At 34.2% G+C, this 15,314-nt stretch overlaps 1 protein-coding gene across 1 annotated transcript in view; it reads left to right on the plus strand.

Annotated features, from left to right (window-relative positions):
• Positions 1-15,314, plus strand: part of LOC140161049 (extracellular matrix protein 3-like) — a 182,683-nt gene that overhangs the window by 132,842 nt on the left and 34,527 nt on the right. The window contains 1 exon segment of the mRNA XM_072184430.1: positions 12,598-12,747. Coding sequence (XP_072040531.1) covers positions 12,598-12,747 — 150 coding nt within the window.

Below are 15,314 nucleotides of genomic sequence, written 5' to 3' on the forward strand. Positions count from 1 at the left end.
AGTTTGAGCTAACACTGTAATGGAATTGATTGAACTACGCCATGACAAGTGAGGCAAAAATGAAGCAAAGGCATATTATATAGAAGGTTGAGGCGGGGGTTTAGGACAAAAAGGCCCTATCTGCGATAGCTGCCCTTGAGACATTTGACAATGTCTGCATTCTATACTGTATACATTATTATACCTGGCAGGTATTGCAGATAGGGCTTTCTTGCCCTAAAACCTAGGTAATGGTTTGTTGTTTGCCCAGGCTACTAGGGAAACTTTAAGAAAGCAGGCTGGGGTAAGTTTGTAACTTGTGGATTAAGTCATACATATTTGGCTGGTGAAAGTCACAACAAATTTGTCACATTAAGAAAAGGTTACAACTCTCATCAATTCCCTACTGCTCCTTACACAAGTTGCCCAGAGTTAAAACTTCTTTTTCTGTAAATGTTGAAACACTTTACATGTCAAGTCACCATAAAAACCCAAATGTAGCCATGTGTTAACATATTGTTTATAAATGCCACAACTGAATAAAGTTGGCTCAATCAACCTAGATGGAAGCTGGTTTTCAGAGCCCTAAAGAGGAAAAACATTTTCTTCTTCTTAAATTAGGCTTCATGTGCCTACTGTCAGGTCCATACACATGGTTATTTCCCAGGAAGGAATTTCCAAAATGTTGAAATTTTCCACCAAAGATATATTATTACAAATTACATGCAAAAAGTAGTAGACCCTTTACTTTATCACTTTTTCTTTTGAATATCTTCTTGAATGTTTTTACCCTCAGAAGGTGATCTAAAAAATTCTACATTGTTGTGCAAACACTATTCACACAGATCTATTTATTCCTTTCATTTGATTGAAATTCTCATAGAAGTAAGTTACCCACAATTTTACATTGCATATCAACACAAAATGGGTATCAAAGTTTATGAATTATCACAATTATTGTAACAATTATGTCAGTTTGTAGGCGTAGTAAAGAACTCTTTTCAACTTTTCAACAACTTTTCAGCTCCATAATTACTTAATGTCAATCTCTAATTGTGTCACATCAATTCCAGCTCCGTATCAATTTGCCATGTTGCTATTTAACTGACAAATATCCACCCAAATAAATGACATATCAAAATTGTCCAATTGATATAATTCTAAAAAAAGAACAAATTTTTAACAAAAGGCCACATTTTGCATCGTAAAGAATTTTGTGGTGTATAGTATAGACTTCAGTCAAAGTGTTTTGTTGTTGGAAAAATTTCGGTAGAGTTCAAAGGCATCTCGGTGATTTTTGTCTTTTTATTGATTACATGAGAATAAGGAGATATGACACAAATTGATTGGTTTGCTGTATTCTTTACAAAAGGGGGATAGATCAATAACCTCGACACATGAACACTCAAAGAAACCAAAATTAGTTACAGATATATATTTTTTGCATATCTTTAGTTGTATACGTCCAGTTTGACCTAAGTTGTTTATGGCATTGGTTTTTTAAAAGTGCATTATTTTTTGTATAAACAATGCAGCATGGCAAATACATAAAAAGTTGCATTTTGTGGTCCTTGTGACCTTTTTGGTTACAAGTTTAGTGATTTGCTTGTTTATTCAAGATATTCACAATAGTACAGCGTAGAGTCATAGAAATCCAACTTTAATTTAAAGTGGACGACATTAAAATGGGCAAAAACAACAAAATAATTCAATGTTTCAAAGTTTATACACTTGTGCAGTTTCCAATAATCTATGTAAGAGTAAATTTAGTATAAAATAAGCAACTGAACAAACAAACAATAAACAAAAACCTACTATAACTCATATGAGCTATGTCCTACTCCTTCCTCTTTCCCTACCCAACATCAGTGGAAATTTTTACGCTACATCTGTTTTTGCGCTTTTGCATTTCAAGCTGCTACCTGGAAAATAACAACACGCGCATATATTCCTTTTGTGTATTGGCCAATATAAAGAAACTTAGAATCGCAAATTTCAAAACAAGGGAAACAGTTCAAAACTGGCAAAATGCAAAAAATTAATCACTCAAAAATTCCCACTTAACAGTAACCAAATATTTAAATGACATCCCGTTCTGGATGAGAGCTGATGATATATACATGGATATCCTCCATTGATAGTCAAAGAAATAAACCAAGATGAGATAAAAGGTTTGCATATAAACATATTTTAGATAATCAGATCTTAAAAAGCTTCCACAGGATTTTTAATATTTCATAAAAAAGTTTTTATTGTATTTATATAATCTTATGTTATGGTTAATATAATCTGATCGATCATATGGAACAAATTTGTTCAAAAATGGTATTTTTTTGGAAATAATGAAACATTCTAAATCTTTAAATCTGTCTGGTCAGCCCAAAGTAAATCTGGTGCAGAATTTTATTGACAAAGGAATCCAGTTGTGTTAACTTAAGGTACTATTTTGTAAATGGCCAGTTTTGTCTGTATATAACAATTACAAATATGAACAAGAGTTTTAAACCATTAGACAAATTGGTAGCAATCGTAAATCTATAGACAGAATTGAGACATGTCTGGGGTTAAGCTTCCATTTATGAAAGTTACCAAAATAGTGATACAACTATTTCATACAGAAAACTTAATGGAATTATCAAAATGGAATCATTCATTTTTTAAAGATTATCTTGTACTTTTGCATCTTTGACTGTAAATGCGGCTTCGGCTTATTTTGGATCATTAATTTCTTTCATATTTTTGGTCATCTTTTAAGGTCTCTAAAACACCACCTTCATTTCTTCAAGTTACCTTTTGCAACACCACCTTCATTTCTTCAAGTTACCTTTTGCAAAACTATTTTCAAAATGCAATAGAGACAAATGCAGAAGTACATTGACTTAAGCGATGACCTGGTCAAAAGATAAAAGAATGAATTACCTGGTACTGGTGTCCCTAACCCGGTGCTTCAGAGCAGAAGGAATCCCAAATTCACAACACCTAGGGATACACACATTGTTGTTTATTTTTCATATTTGTACACAATGATAAAGTCAATTGTCATCGATGACCCGGTCAAAAAGATAAAGAGTGAATTACCTGGTACTGGTGTCCCTAACCCGGTGCTTCAGAGCAGAAGGAATCCCAAATTCACAACACCTAGGAATACACACATCGTTGTTTATTTTTCATATTTGTACACAATGATAAAGTCAATCGTCATCGCTGTCACCATACGCTATGACTTTTACACTTGTTAAACAGCTTATCTCGAGTTTAAGTACACAGGTAATAATGTGTCAAGATATGTCATTTTTTGTAATGATTGGGTACTGATGCAGATGTCAAGCGGTATCTTCTAAGGGGACCTGTAATATGGCTATGATATCTGTCAATGGCAATTGTTACAAAGTGCGGCTATTCCACCTTTCGGAAATAATATGGGGTCAAACTTGAAGGGATTGTAAGCTTACAGTGGACTCCCAACCTGTGGTCCATTCATGACAGAATTTGAGGACATATTTGTGGTTGAAATGTACAGAAAAGCCAAGGAAATAGGAATAATAAAATTATTTTTCAAACTTTTTGTAGCATAATTGCGATCTCAAATTTCCAAGTTCTACAGTGGCGATATACGATATATGAGGTACATTAGTATCCAAATGTTTCAAAAAAGACATTTCAATTTGCAGTCCATGGGGAAAAGTTTGCTTTCTGAAAATGACTGGAATTTCAGTTGCCAATGTTACTGGAAAAGGCTTGGCAATGCAACAGAATGAATACAAAATTCATGAACCTCTCAAATTTAAGATTTACGATTTGAGCTATTTTACTTTTGGACTCTTTAAAAGTCTGGATTTCCAACAATCATGACTGGACAAAAAGTCTCGAAAATCCTCTATATAGGAGGTGTACATCTATTTTCTGGATTAGCCTATATTGTCCGATTTGAGTTATTAGTCTTCAAAGTGGTTTTCTCAAAAATACTTTATTCAGAAGTGCATTTTAATATTTCAGGTAATGTATGAAAACTATTCCCAAAATTATTGAACAAATTCATCAAAATAAGCAATTAGTAGAGTTATCATCTTTTGGGAACTTTCAGAACTTTGAAGTGCTGCTTTGTCATCTGAATGGTTCAAAGATTGATGAAGTGTCTGGGAAAAGTAACATTTTGATTTCATGACAAAAAGTGTTTGGACACTAAAGGGGAAGATGACAAATGTTATGGGTTGTATGATATACCATTAGTGATGAGGTTAAAATGATAATTGACTAGATCCATTAATAAAAATCACAATAAGGTTGATATAATTATTATTCTAAACCTACATTAGAAGCATGACACAACAACTGAATAATCTTATAATTTATCAAATTTACACCAGTGCTTGGTTTTCTGGACCAAAATCATAAAATATCATTTAAGCATTATTTGATCTAAATAAAAGATTAAAGAGGGTAGCTTAGAGCATACAAAAAATAAATGAGAAATTAAAAAGAAAATAGATTCGCTTTAAAATATACTGTTGTGACACAAATTTGCCACAGGTTAAGATATTTTTGTCAGCAAGTCATTGATGCATGTCCAACCAGGGTAGCAACCAGCCTGCAAACAGACAGAGGTATAGTTATGTTTGTACCACTGATGACACCATAACAATACAATGATAAATGACTTCTGTCCCTGTTTTTGTCAAACAGAAAAGAAGAAAGAATATGCTCAAAATATGCAGCTATTCTCTGTGAAAGTAGTAATTCTATGGATCATTAGATATTAGCAAAAGCAGAGGAGAATAATAAGGCATTTTGTGAATTAAAAGAAATTAATCAAGGCCAGGAAAAGGAATGTCAAAATGTTATATTACTGTCTGTGAGAAAATTGTACTACAGGTATATGTACAGTCTGTGTCTGAGGAGGAAACGGAAGACTAATGGAGGAGTACTAGAAATTAAAGAAAACATTTGGGGTATCCAAATTAATGTAGCAAATGTTATTTCTTGAAAACACAACAACAGCAACAAAAAACCATGAAATTATTACAAAACTAAGAGATGCAATGAGTACCCAGTCCCTCACAGGCATGAAGATGGAACCAAATTTCTTACTAGTAGTAGTAGTAGACCTGAGAATTTGAGAACTTAGTTAACTTTGAGCAGCTCTTTTTATCAGAGCAACAGACTACAAGAGGCATTCTTCGAACATATATCACAGTTTGTTCGCTGGAAGAAATCCTGATGACAGGCTGACGGAGTTACTTCTTTACTGACTGTAACAGAGTTGACACCACACGGCAACTTGTGAGAAAAAATATTCCTGTTCAATTGAATCTCTTTATAGGTATATAAATTAAAAATTTAAAACTTGATTTCCTGTCTTAACAAGGCTTTGTCAAAAATTTCAAATAGTATTCACTTTGCAAATAATATCCCATTGGAATTAGGTGTCAGCCAGACAGTTATAGGTTAAAAACATGAATGTCCACATTGTTTAGAGGCAGTCAGCAATGACTGCAAATAAATATGAGAGTGCAATATGTTACGTGACATATACAGTCAAGCTGGGATTTATCCAAACATGATTAATGTAATGCAGGCATAATGTTACACAATCCTTCAATACTGCATGATTTTGTATGGGTTTTGAATGAAGAAAATTGATAATGACAGAGGCTGTTCATAGACCCTAGAAAGGACTAATGACATATAAACTAACAGATTCCTATTGCGGCTGCCTGAAGGTACTGTGCAGTACCAGAGGAGTACCAGTGTAGTACCACTGCTGGTGGATCCTGTGCAGTAGCAGCATTGGTATTGTGTAGGTACATAGGCCTACCTCTAGTACGAGTCCGATAGGCCTACCTGGGCAATGGTGTATCTGTGCAAGAGGCCGCAATAGGAATCTTGTAGTTTACCCTCTACCCCTATGAACTATAACAACAAAACAAACTATGACAAAAATAACAGAATTAGGCCAAGTAAAGTTGATTCAGAGTAATTTTTTTACAAAAATTGAAATTGATTGAAACCCGGAATTTGTGCATTGTTTTTTTGACTTGGAAAGTGGAATTTGAATTTGCTTCACATGCTGTACCCACTCTGTGCATCCAAACCTTCAGTGTGCCAAATTTCCTTTCATAATAAATTTGCCCATGGAAGACTGCATTTATGCCATATTTTGACCGATTATGAAACTTAGGTAAAAATGAATAATGAGAAAGTTACCTCATTTGTTTTCTGAAAACATGTGACAGGATCTAGGAAGCTGACTTTGTATGGCCTCTTTGTGAAGATAATGATATATCTATTTTGCTCTGTACTGAGGCAACACAGAAGCTAGTGAACAAATTGCAAAATTTTCATCTACCTCTCTGGAATACAGTAAATGACAACAAAACAATAAACTGACAATCCTTTTATAGCCTACTAGTATTGCATTTGAAACATAAGCCTGGCATCTATGTGAACTCAAAACACTGTCACTAATGTTTGTTTATTGCCAATGCTGTTAATGTTCTGCTTGCCACTCAGTTTTACCCTCCCTCTTAGTCGACCACAAATTGGCAAATTGTCACGCATGTGATAATATAAGCAACATTGCAACCTTTGACATTCACATTCAGTCCCAGGCATCAGTAGGCCTACTACATATAGGAGACTAAAAACAGATATTTACATACATTAACTTTGGTAAAACTTGGATTGTTTGGTCATGTTTATATTTCTCATGAGGACTGGGCTGCTCTTCTTAATGATATGAAGGAAACTACATACCCTACTCGATGATGCCACTCATATAATAAAATAAAGGGAAATGTCGTTTAAATGAGACCAATCATACTCATATATTCTACTTATTGTATGGTCAGATTTTCACAAGTAACTATTAAAATTAAGCCATTGTGTGAACCCAAAGCACAGACCTGCAAATCATGCAGCACAAAGTCACAAACTTGAATGAACTTTAGGGAAGATGAACAAGTTTCCAACAAATATAACAATATTCCACATAATTACTGATGTCTTTCTTTTTTGGGAAAGTAGAATTTCCAGCCAAATGCAATACTTCCCAGGAAGAAGCCTTGCATAATTCTCTACTATTTCAAGCCGTGTTAAGTCAGCTGATTCTCCACATCTCAAGAATTATTATGTTGAGGGCAGTATAGCATTGGTGAAGTTGGTGAACCCTTCAGGCATCCTTGCACTCTCCAAACAGTATCAATGAAAGATTGTGTCCTAAATGAAACCAACCACATGCATCAGGCCACACAAACATACATGATACATGCACATATATTTCGCTCAAGGCCCTAGATTTAGAATAACATTTCAAAACCACAATTGTTGGTTTAATCATTCATTAATTAATCTGGGCCACCCTCTGTGACTTAATGCAAATTACCCACCATGGGAAATTATTAGGCTAAATGTTAGAACAGCTGGGGAAATGAAAGAATTTGATAAAAGATGTTCTTGTACAATCTATCCAATCAGATTTATTTGTATACTTGTTTAGTAAACAAGAACTGTCTTTAAAAAAGACAACTCCATGGATGAAGATCACATGTATTCATAGAATAGAGGAAAAAACATTTGGACAATGTGAGAACATTAAACAAAGCAGAAGGAGCATACATCATTATCATGAACATGGTGGACAGCATAAATGTTATTATTATTGTTAAAAAATACATTTTTCTCATAGTTTTGCCTATTAATAATACCAGGGATTCCAAATTACAAGAAAAAGGCCTGTAAACATGATGATATATCTGAATAATGTTGTTTGGTAGATCATAAACTTGTCAAATGTGCAATTTTTCATCACCTTCTTTGGAATGTCACAAATACAATCAAATCAAGTCAAACTCCAACCACAAACACAGACAGCTTACAAGGAATGTCCTATTCATCAATTATTACTTTTGTTGTTAAGGTCAAAAAGTTATTCCGTTATTAAAATCAAATTAGTTTTTACATTTGATTTTTTAACTGTACACAGATTTAATCACATTAGCAATTTAATTTGAATTGAAGCAATCTTGTTATTATTGTTATTTCATGCAGTTGCCCAACTTGCATACATTTTGTGGAGAGTGAAGTTTGTATCAAAGACCATAATTTTACCTATTATATATGCAGGACTCTATTTCCTCGTGCTGTTCTATGTCAAAGTAAACTATTTTCATCCCCTTATCTTTATGTTAATATTATGAACATGATGAAGTTGACAACCCTAATAAAATAGACATGGTCACCGTATATGACCCGTTCCAGCCATCCAGCCAAATATATCGTAAGTCGGACTGGAAGTTCTAAGAAATAGATAAACTAAACTTGACAAATATAAAGAAAAACATAACAAAATATCATAGTTTCAAAACCAAACCTTCAATTTTAATCAACATTGGACACAAATATCCGCTCCATGCTGAAGAATTTAGTAAAAAGTACAAAAATAAAATTTGATATGAATTGTTGGATTATTGCGGTCTGAAATGAATGTGTTCTTTGTTCAGAAGTTTTTGTGGTCACTCTCAGTGAAGGCTATGAAAATGAAGTGTCAGCTAATTACAGAAAGGTGACATTTCAAATAAAACCAAAAAATTCTGCAAAATATGTATGGTTAATAAATAATAGTGTTTGATAATTTATAAGGAACTTTGTTTTTTAAAGAAAATAATAACTACCATGCAATGTGACAAATCATAAAATATTTCCCACATTATGTACAGACAGCAATATGTCAATCATATCATTCACACACAAAAAAGACTCAATATCAACATTGTTGTTAAACATGCCTTCAATATTTTACATTTTTGTTCAAAATCTTTGTGTTGCATGATTGGAGACATTCAAGTCAACCCTGGATGCAAATTTTGTTTAACCAAATAATGATGAAAAGTCTACAGATTTTGTCCTTTTAGAGTATTTAAGGCGAGGCTTCATCATATTTTGTTATTTTGATCCAACTTAGTGTGACATTATCTCAGCATGGATGTCTTTTGCACTTAACAGCCCTTGTTTATTCCTAAAAATAAACCGAAAAAGGCACAGCAATAGCGACCTCAAATAACCTTATTGTCATGTAAAATTAGCATACCCACACACTCAACTCTGGATTCTTATTTCCTAAAACTCTGGGTGGTAATCTTAATTTAGAGGCAATGTGTCGATGACTTAATTAAAAGTTTTACTATTACACTTGCTTAAATTTAGTCACTTTGTTTTGAGTTTACCGCTGTGGCGGGGACAATTTATCACAGTAAGATACCACATTTGCCAATTTGGCAACAAAAGAATACTTTATGACAAAAGCGCTGATTTTTCTTTTTTAAAATAGTGCATTTTAAAATTTGTTTTTCACGATAATAATTTAATTAGTCTCAATTTTTCAATTAACGAATTGTGATATGTTTTGTTCAATTTAGCAATTTTCAAGTACTAAATGATAATGTAGAAAACATACATGTCTGTTTGAAAGTGATCCCATGATTAAGGTAGGCCTAGTCTTTTCTGATAGAAGAGTAAATGATCAGTTTTGACACATTAACTTAGTCATGTAAGAAGCACCTGTTCTAAGGAAAAAGAATCTTACTGTGAATATCTTAACTGAATTTTTGGAAAATTGTTTCGTTAAAGTGCAACATTTTTGTAACTTTACCATAATTTAATCAAAAGTTCACATTTAATTGTAACAGTTGATGCTTTTGATCATAATTGGGATTACACCTTTTGAGGCATGTGCATCTTTATTAAATCTCTCCATGTGGGTGTCGACTGCAGTTAGCAGATGATTCTGCAGAAAAATTTCAGAATTATAAATTTTCATGACCATAATCAGAATAAAAAATGCATTAAAATGAGTACAAACAAGCCTAGCATTGGTTCAGTGGTTCTTAAGATAGCTCTTGATATTTTGAGAAAATATCTCAGAACTTGGGACTTTTTATGGTTGAAGCCTTTGGCTAGCACACAGGGCATTAAATACACACCAAAAACTCCTTGTGTTCCTGACTGTGTTATACTGTTCTGTCTGAAGCAAACATGCAGCTTCCTGTAAGCAGTCTGGGGTTTAGATTAAGGGGAACTTCATCAGTTCGAGAGATTTTGTCTGAATTTTACAGCTAACAATCTTGATGACATATGAAATCATGAAGACAATTCATTACAAGCACAAACAATAAGCAAGCCTTAAGCTTTTACCTAATTTAATTAGAAACAATGTTTGCCAAACAATGGGGACCAACAGGGCATACTGGTAAGTCCTTTGTTGTATCTGCGAGAGGTCCCTGGTTCAAAATCTTTGCTGGACCACCAAAATCTGCTCTCCCCATGGTTCATATGGAAAAGGCAGGGAAGATGACCCATGATAAAGACTTCATATTATAGTCAGTTCCGATCAGGGTAATCTCCGATAGCTACACTTGCCTGTCCTGTAAAGGTGCACTGACCCATGACCCACCCTCTACGACGACCCCATTCCTCAGGTCATTAGGTCTGGTTGAAGTTTCATCAGTGTTACCTACCAGATTTGAGCTCAACAACAAACCCAAATAATAATAATAATAAATAGCAACAATATGGCCACCAATCTGCCTAGTTAGAGGTTACCATGAGATGACACCCAAAATGGAATCGTAAGCTCTGTATCTGATTAGTTTTACCAAGTGGCACCATGGTAATCTCACACTGATGGATGCCACACCATTTTAAAATTGGAAATAATTAAAACAATTTTAACGCTCTAGTGGTTGGCTTAATTGTAATGGTTCATAGGATTTATTTGGGAGTGACTTTAATGTTCTGCTGAAAGTTGGGTGTTAGTTAAAGGAAATCCCAAATTTTCATGAAAATTGAACATTATTGATCTGAAAATGAACAGGAAGAACAACAAGATGATAACCTGAATCCCAAATCTTGCACAACAATGTCTACACATAAATGACATTATTGTATCTGATAAGTGAAAAGCCAGTTTAAATGCAGAACTGGAAATGAAATTACTTTTCTCGTTCCTCCTGACTATGAATTATGAAACACATCCTAACTGAAGGTACCACAATGCACTTTTAGTTAAGAATCACTTTGTGAACTTGACTTTGAATGAGTTTGGAAGAAAGCCTACAAATTAAGGTAACAGGTTTATCATCAAATATAAGCTGATCAACTTTGAACCCTTAAGTTAAGGGATTTATTATTCAATTTAACAACATATGAATATTATATATGAGTTGCTCTATGATACATATTTATGACCCAAGTCAAGGTGCTGTGTACTTTGTGGAGAATGGTGAATGTAGCTAGAACTCAAAACCAAAATCAAAGTCATGACAGTTGAAAAGTTCCCAGGATAAAAGTAAAGCTTATTACACTTTTGTAAAATGTCTTTAGTTAGTATAAAGTAAGACATTCCAAATTTTGAAAAAATATCACATTTTAATAGTAACCTACTGGCCTAAAGGTGCATACCAAGAAGTTGTAATCCGTTGAGCATGATCAGTAGCCTAGATGGTATTATACACTATACAACATAGCTTAGCTAAAGGTATGACCTATAGGTCCCTTTCTTCAAAAAAGGAGGATAATATTCCCAAATTTCAAGTCAGAGAAAGAAAAGGTACACTTAATCTTCTTGAACTTAAATGTTTTACTTATTTTATTATAGACAAAACTATATAAGAAAAATGTGTTTTTTAACAATAACAATAACATTTATTGTGCTTTCACTAAAATATAATTTTAAAATCTGCAAAGCACTTGAATTCAGTCGATTGTTGTTATTAAGTTAAGCCCTTCAACATTGGTATTGTAACATTCACACCCATATTATCAAGCTGCTTCTCTTTGAAATTCAAGTTCATAGCATTGAGAAGCAACAGGATGACACTTAAATGTATAACAGTCATTGATAATCCTGCATCAATTATCCAGGGAAGTCGCATCACTTTATCAGTAATCATTGGCTAAGTATTGTTTAACTCGTCCTGTCTGCGGTACAATATCCTCACTTTAGATTTCCTTTATTGGTATAATTGCAGGAAGCTTAACAAGTATTTCTGAGATTGTTATATGGTCATTGAGAGTGTATAGATAGTAATGGGGTGACTGTAATCAATAAGTTATTGTTTTAGGGTTAATGAACGAATGTTTTATAGATAAATACTTGAACCCCAAACCACATGGCAATGTTACAATGAGTAATGTGGGATAATATCTAGGTTTATACATCCTGATTCAAACCAAAAAAAAAGGTTTAGAAATATGTCAAAATTCTATTGTGTGTTTAGCTGTTACATTCATACATTTATTGCTCTTACATTATACAAAGTAATGGAGAAAAATCAACCAATTCATATCAACAAGCAGCAATACCATGACTACCATTATACTGCTACCACTATACACACCCAGAGAACAATAACAACAAAAAGAACAGTAAAACAAAGAATCAAAGAAACTACTCACAACAGTGAATATTTAGTAGAATTTGAATGGTAATCATTAATATCTCATCATAAAACTATATCAGAACTTCAGTTACCTGCTACTGCAAGAAGTCTAGCAAGAAGTATGCCTATGAACCCTTTCGTCTATCTTAACACTTACAAATCTTTCCAATTTTGTAATTTTCAGAGCCTTCATTCTACTTCACGGAGCCCGAATACCATGTGGATGAGAGCGATGGCTACTTGGAGGTTCAAGTATGGCGTACTGGAACCGATCTTTCACAGATGGCGTCTGTCACCGTGCGATCTCGCAAGTCTACCCCCGTCTCTGCTGTGTGTAAGTATTGGGTAGTTGCATTATGGGATAGATAGTATCTGATTTAGCTGGCTATTCCAGTTGAAATCCATACACCCCCTGTGGAAGACATGATTTTAATCTTCCACACAGGGAGTGTGAATTTCAAATGCGCCGGGGTTACCTGAATGGGTGTCTCCATTTGAAATCCACACTCCCTGTGTGGGATATTAAGGTCATGTCTTCCATAGGGGGTGTATGGATATCAACTGGAATAGCCCAGTATAGAACATCATGCTCCCGGGATCATGCATTTCGTGGCCAATCTCAGTGCTTGTTACTTTTGATTCATGGATACACTTGCATCAGACACAAATTACTTTACATCGTTTGCTTTGTTATGATATACCATATCAGATTTAGTCATTTAAATTGTTGCAATTACGATTCAAATTCAGCATATGAGGAATGCCTGTACTGAATGTGCTATTGGGAGTTGCACATGATGGCATGTGAATATCAGAAACATACCATTGTGAAGTGCTCACATCTTGGTATTTGTTCATCCAATTTCTGAATAGCAGATTGAACTTCTTTACAATATTTGATGGGATTAATGAAGATCTATCATCTTTGTGTTAATTAACACTTTCACATGTAAGAAGACAAGCATGTGATAGTGAAGTGCATATCCTCTCATGTCAATGACGGAGCTAAGGCAATATAAATTAAAAAAGGAAACAAAAAGTTGACTTTCTGTTATGAAAAATTAAAAAATTCTAGCAAGACAAAAATGACAAGGGTACATATGTATCATCATAGCAGCCTATCAGCACCTGCATAATGACCCACAAACCAGTTCATGCAAGTTACACACCCTTAAAATAGAGACGAAATACAGACGCTTTCTTCCTGTTGTTTAGATAATTAATATCGCCCTCGTCTGCCGAAAGCTCTGAATGAGGAGTCGTCTTAACATGCTATTTCCTGTTCTTGACATATGAAATGCAATGGAATTTAAATAAATGAATGAATGGTGTATGGAAGAACTAAACAAATGTGATTTGAAATGTAGAAAAAACATCCTGGATTGATACCTGTTTGACTTAACTTTTTTAAAGGTGAACCTCATTGAAAATAAAGTTATATATCAATGGAAAGCTTATGATGCCAGGAAGCAGAAAAGAATATTTTTTATTTGCCTAACGCACCAGGATAGACATAATTCCATGCAAAGATTGGATATTGGCACCCCCTAAATTACAAAACGAAATCGTTCAAATTGGGCGCTTTTCGATGATGACGTCAGCACGGGACACACAGTTACTTCCGGGTTTGATTGTAAACACAATGTCCATGCATTACTGTGGCATGCATCGGGCCAATGCACGAACTCAGTCATTGTCAACTTACTTTACATGAAAAATATCTTCAATATAATAAGAATAACATGAAGGAAACATCATGATCAAATCAAGAATGAAGTTCCTGAATAAAGTGTGTGGATAAACATGGAAAAAGTGCTGGCGGGGTGATTTGGGATAGGCCAAGCCATCCACGATATGCAGGGAATATTACAGTAAAGCACGAAGAGCGAAGATTCGCCGAAGAACCGGAATGAAAACAGATTGCAAAAAATAACTGCTAGTGCTACCAGTTCAGATAGTCACACCAAGTTGAGATGAACTTATCACAATGAGAAAATGAAGGAATAGAATAAGGTACATGTACGGGATTTTTTAAATATTTCTTAAATTTACAACCGGTCATGTATAATAGGCGAACTCGTATATAGATACATACGGGATGAGCTCAGTGACTGACTGAGTCTCACTACGCCGAGCGTTCAGTATCCGCGACTGTACTGTACTTGCAGACAAAATGACCAATTTGATATTCACATTCTGATATTTCCAACTTATTGCTACTTCATCAGCAAAATGTATTCCTGTAAATGTTCCAAATATAAGGGAACGATTGATCAAATTTGCTGAAACACCCCAGTGAAACACAGAGGACGAAGCCCCGAAGCGAGTCGCTGTGTTTGTGCATATCCGTCCCTGCACTTCAGCAGCAATTTACGCATCGTGTTCGGTAATCCATAAAACATGAATGTTTCACTTTTTCAGTACCGTACACTGATTGTACGATCATTAAAGAATCATGCCACAAGTGACAATATTTTAATTTTATTCAGATTTCAGAATTCCATCAAATAACGGTCTACTAAGCCTAAATTGTATTTATTTTATAAGAAAGTATCTGCCCGAGTATCTTTCTTGTTTCTTTCAATCGCGATTGTGTGGAAAGAATGTATTACCGCAATACGCTAAATATGAAAACCTTTATATGGGCTGGATTTGATGAAATCGGCGGTATTTTATTAATTTTTGGATTACTGCAAGACGATATTTTTTTAATCAGACATTTTACAATGAATCAAGAATATATAGGGAATGTCACAAACAAGTATTTAATTTGTTATTCGATCATGTTTATTCAGTCCATGACATGAACGGTAGCAGCAAGTATTTGCGCATGGGATTGATCCCAGCGCGAAATTCAAACTCAATTACCCAGTTATACCCAGCCAGTTATGACTGATTTTG

This window comes from Amphiura filiformis, chromosome 9, assembly GCF_039555335.1.
Source record: "Amphiura filiformis chromosome 9, Afil_fr2py, whole genome shotgun sequence".
Taxonomy (NCBI): domain Eukaryota; kingdom Metazoa; phylum Echinodermata; class Ophiuroidea; order Amphilepidida; family Amphiuridae; genus Amphiura; species Amphiura filiformis.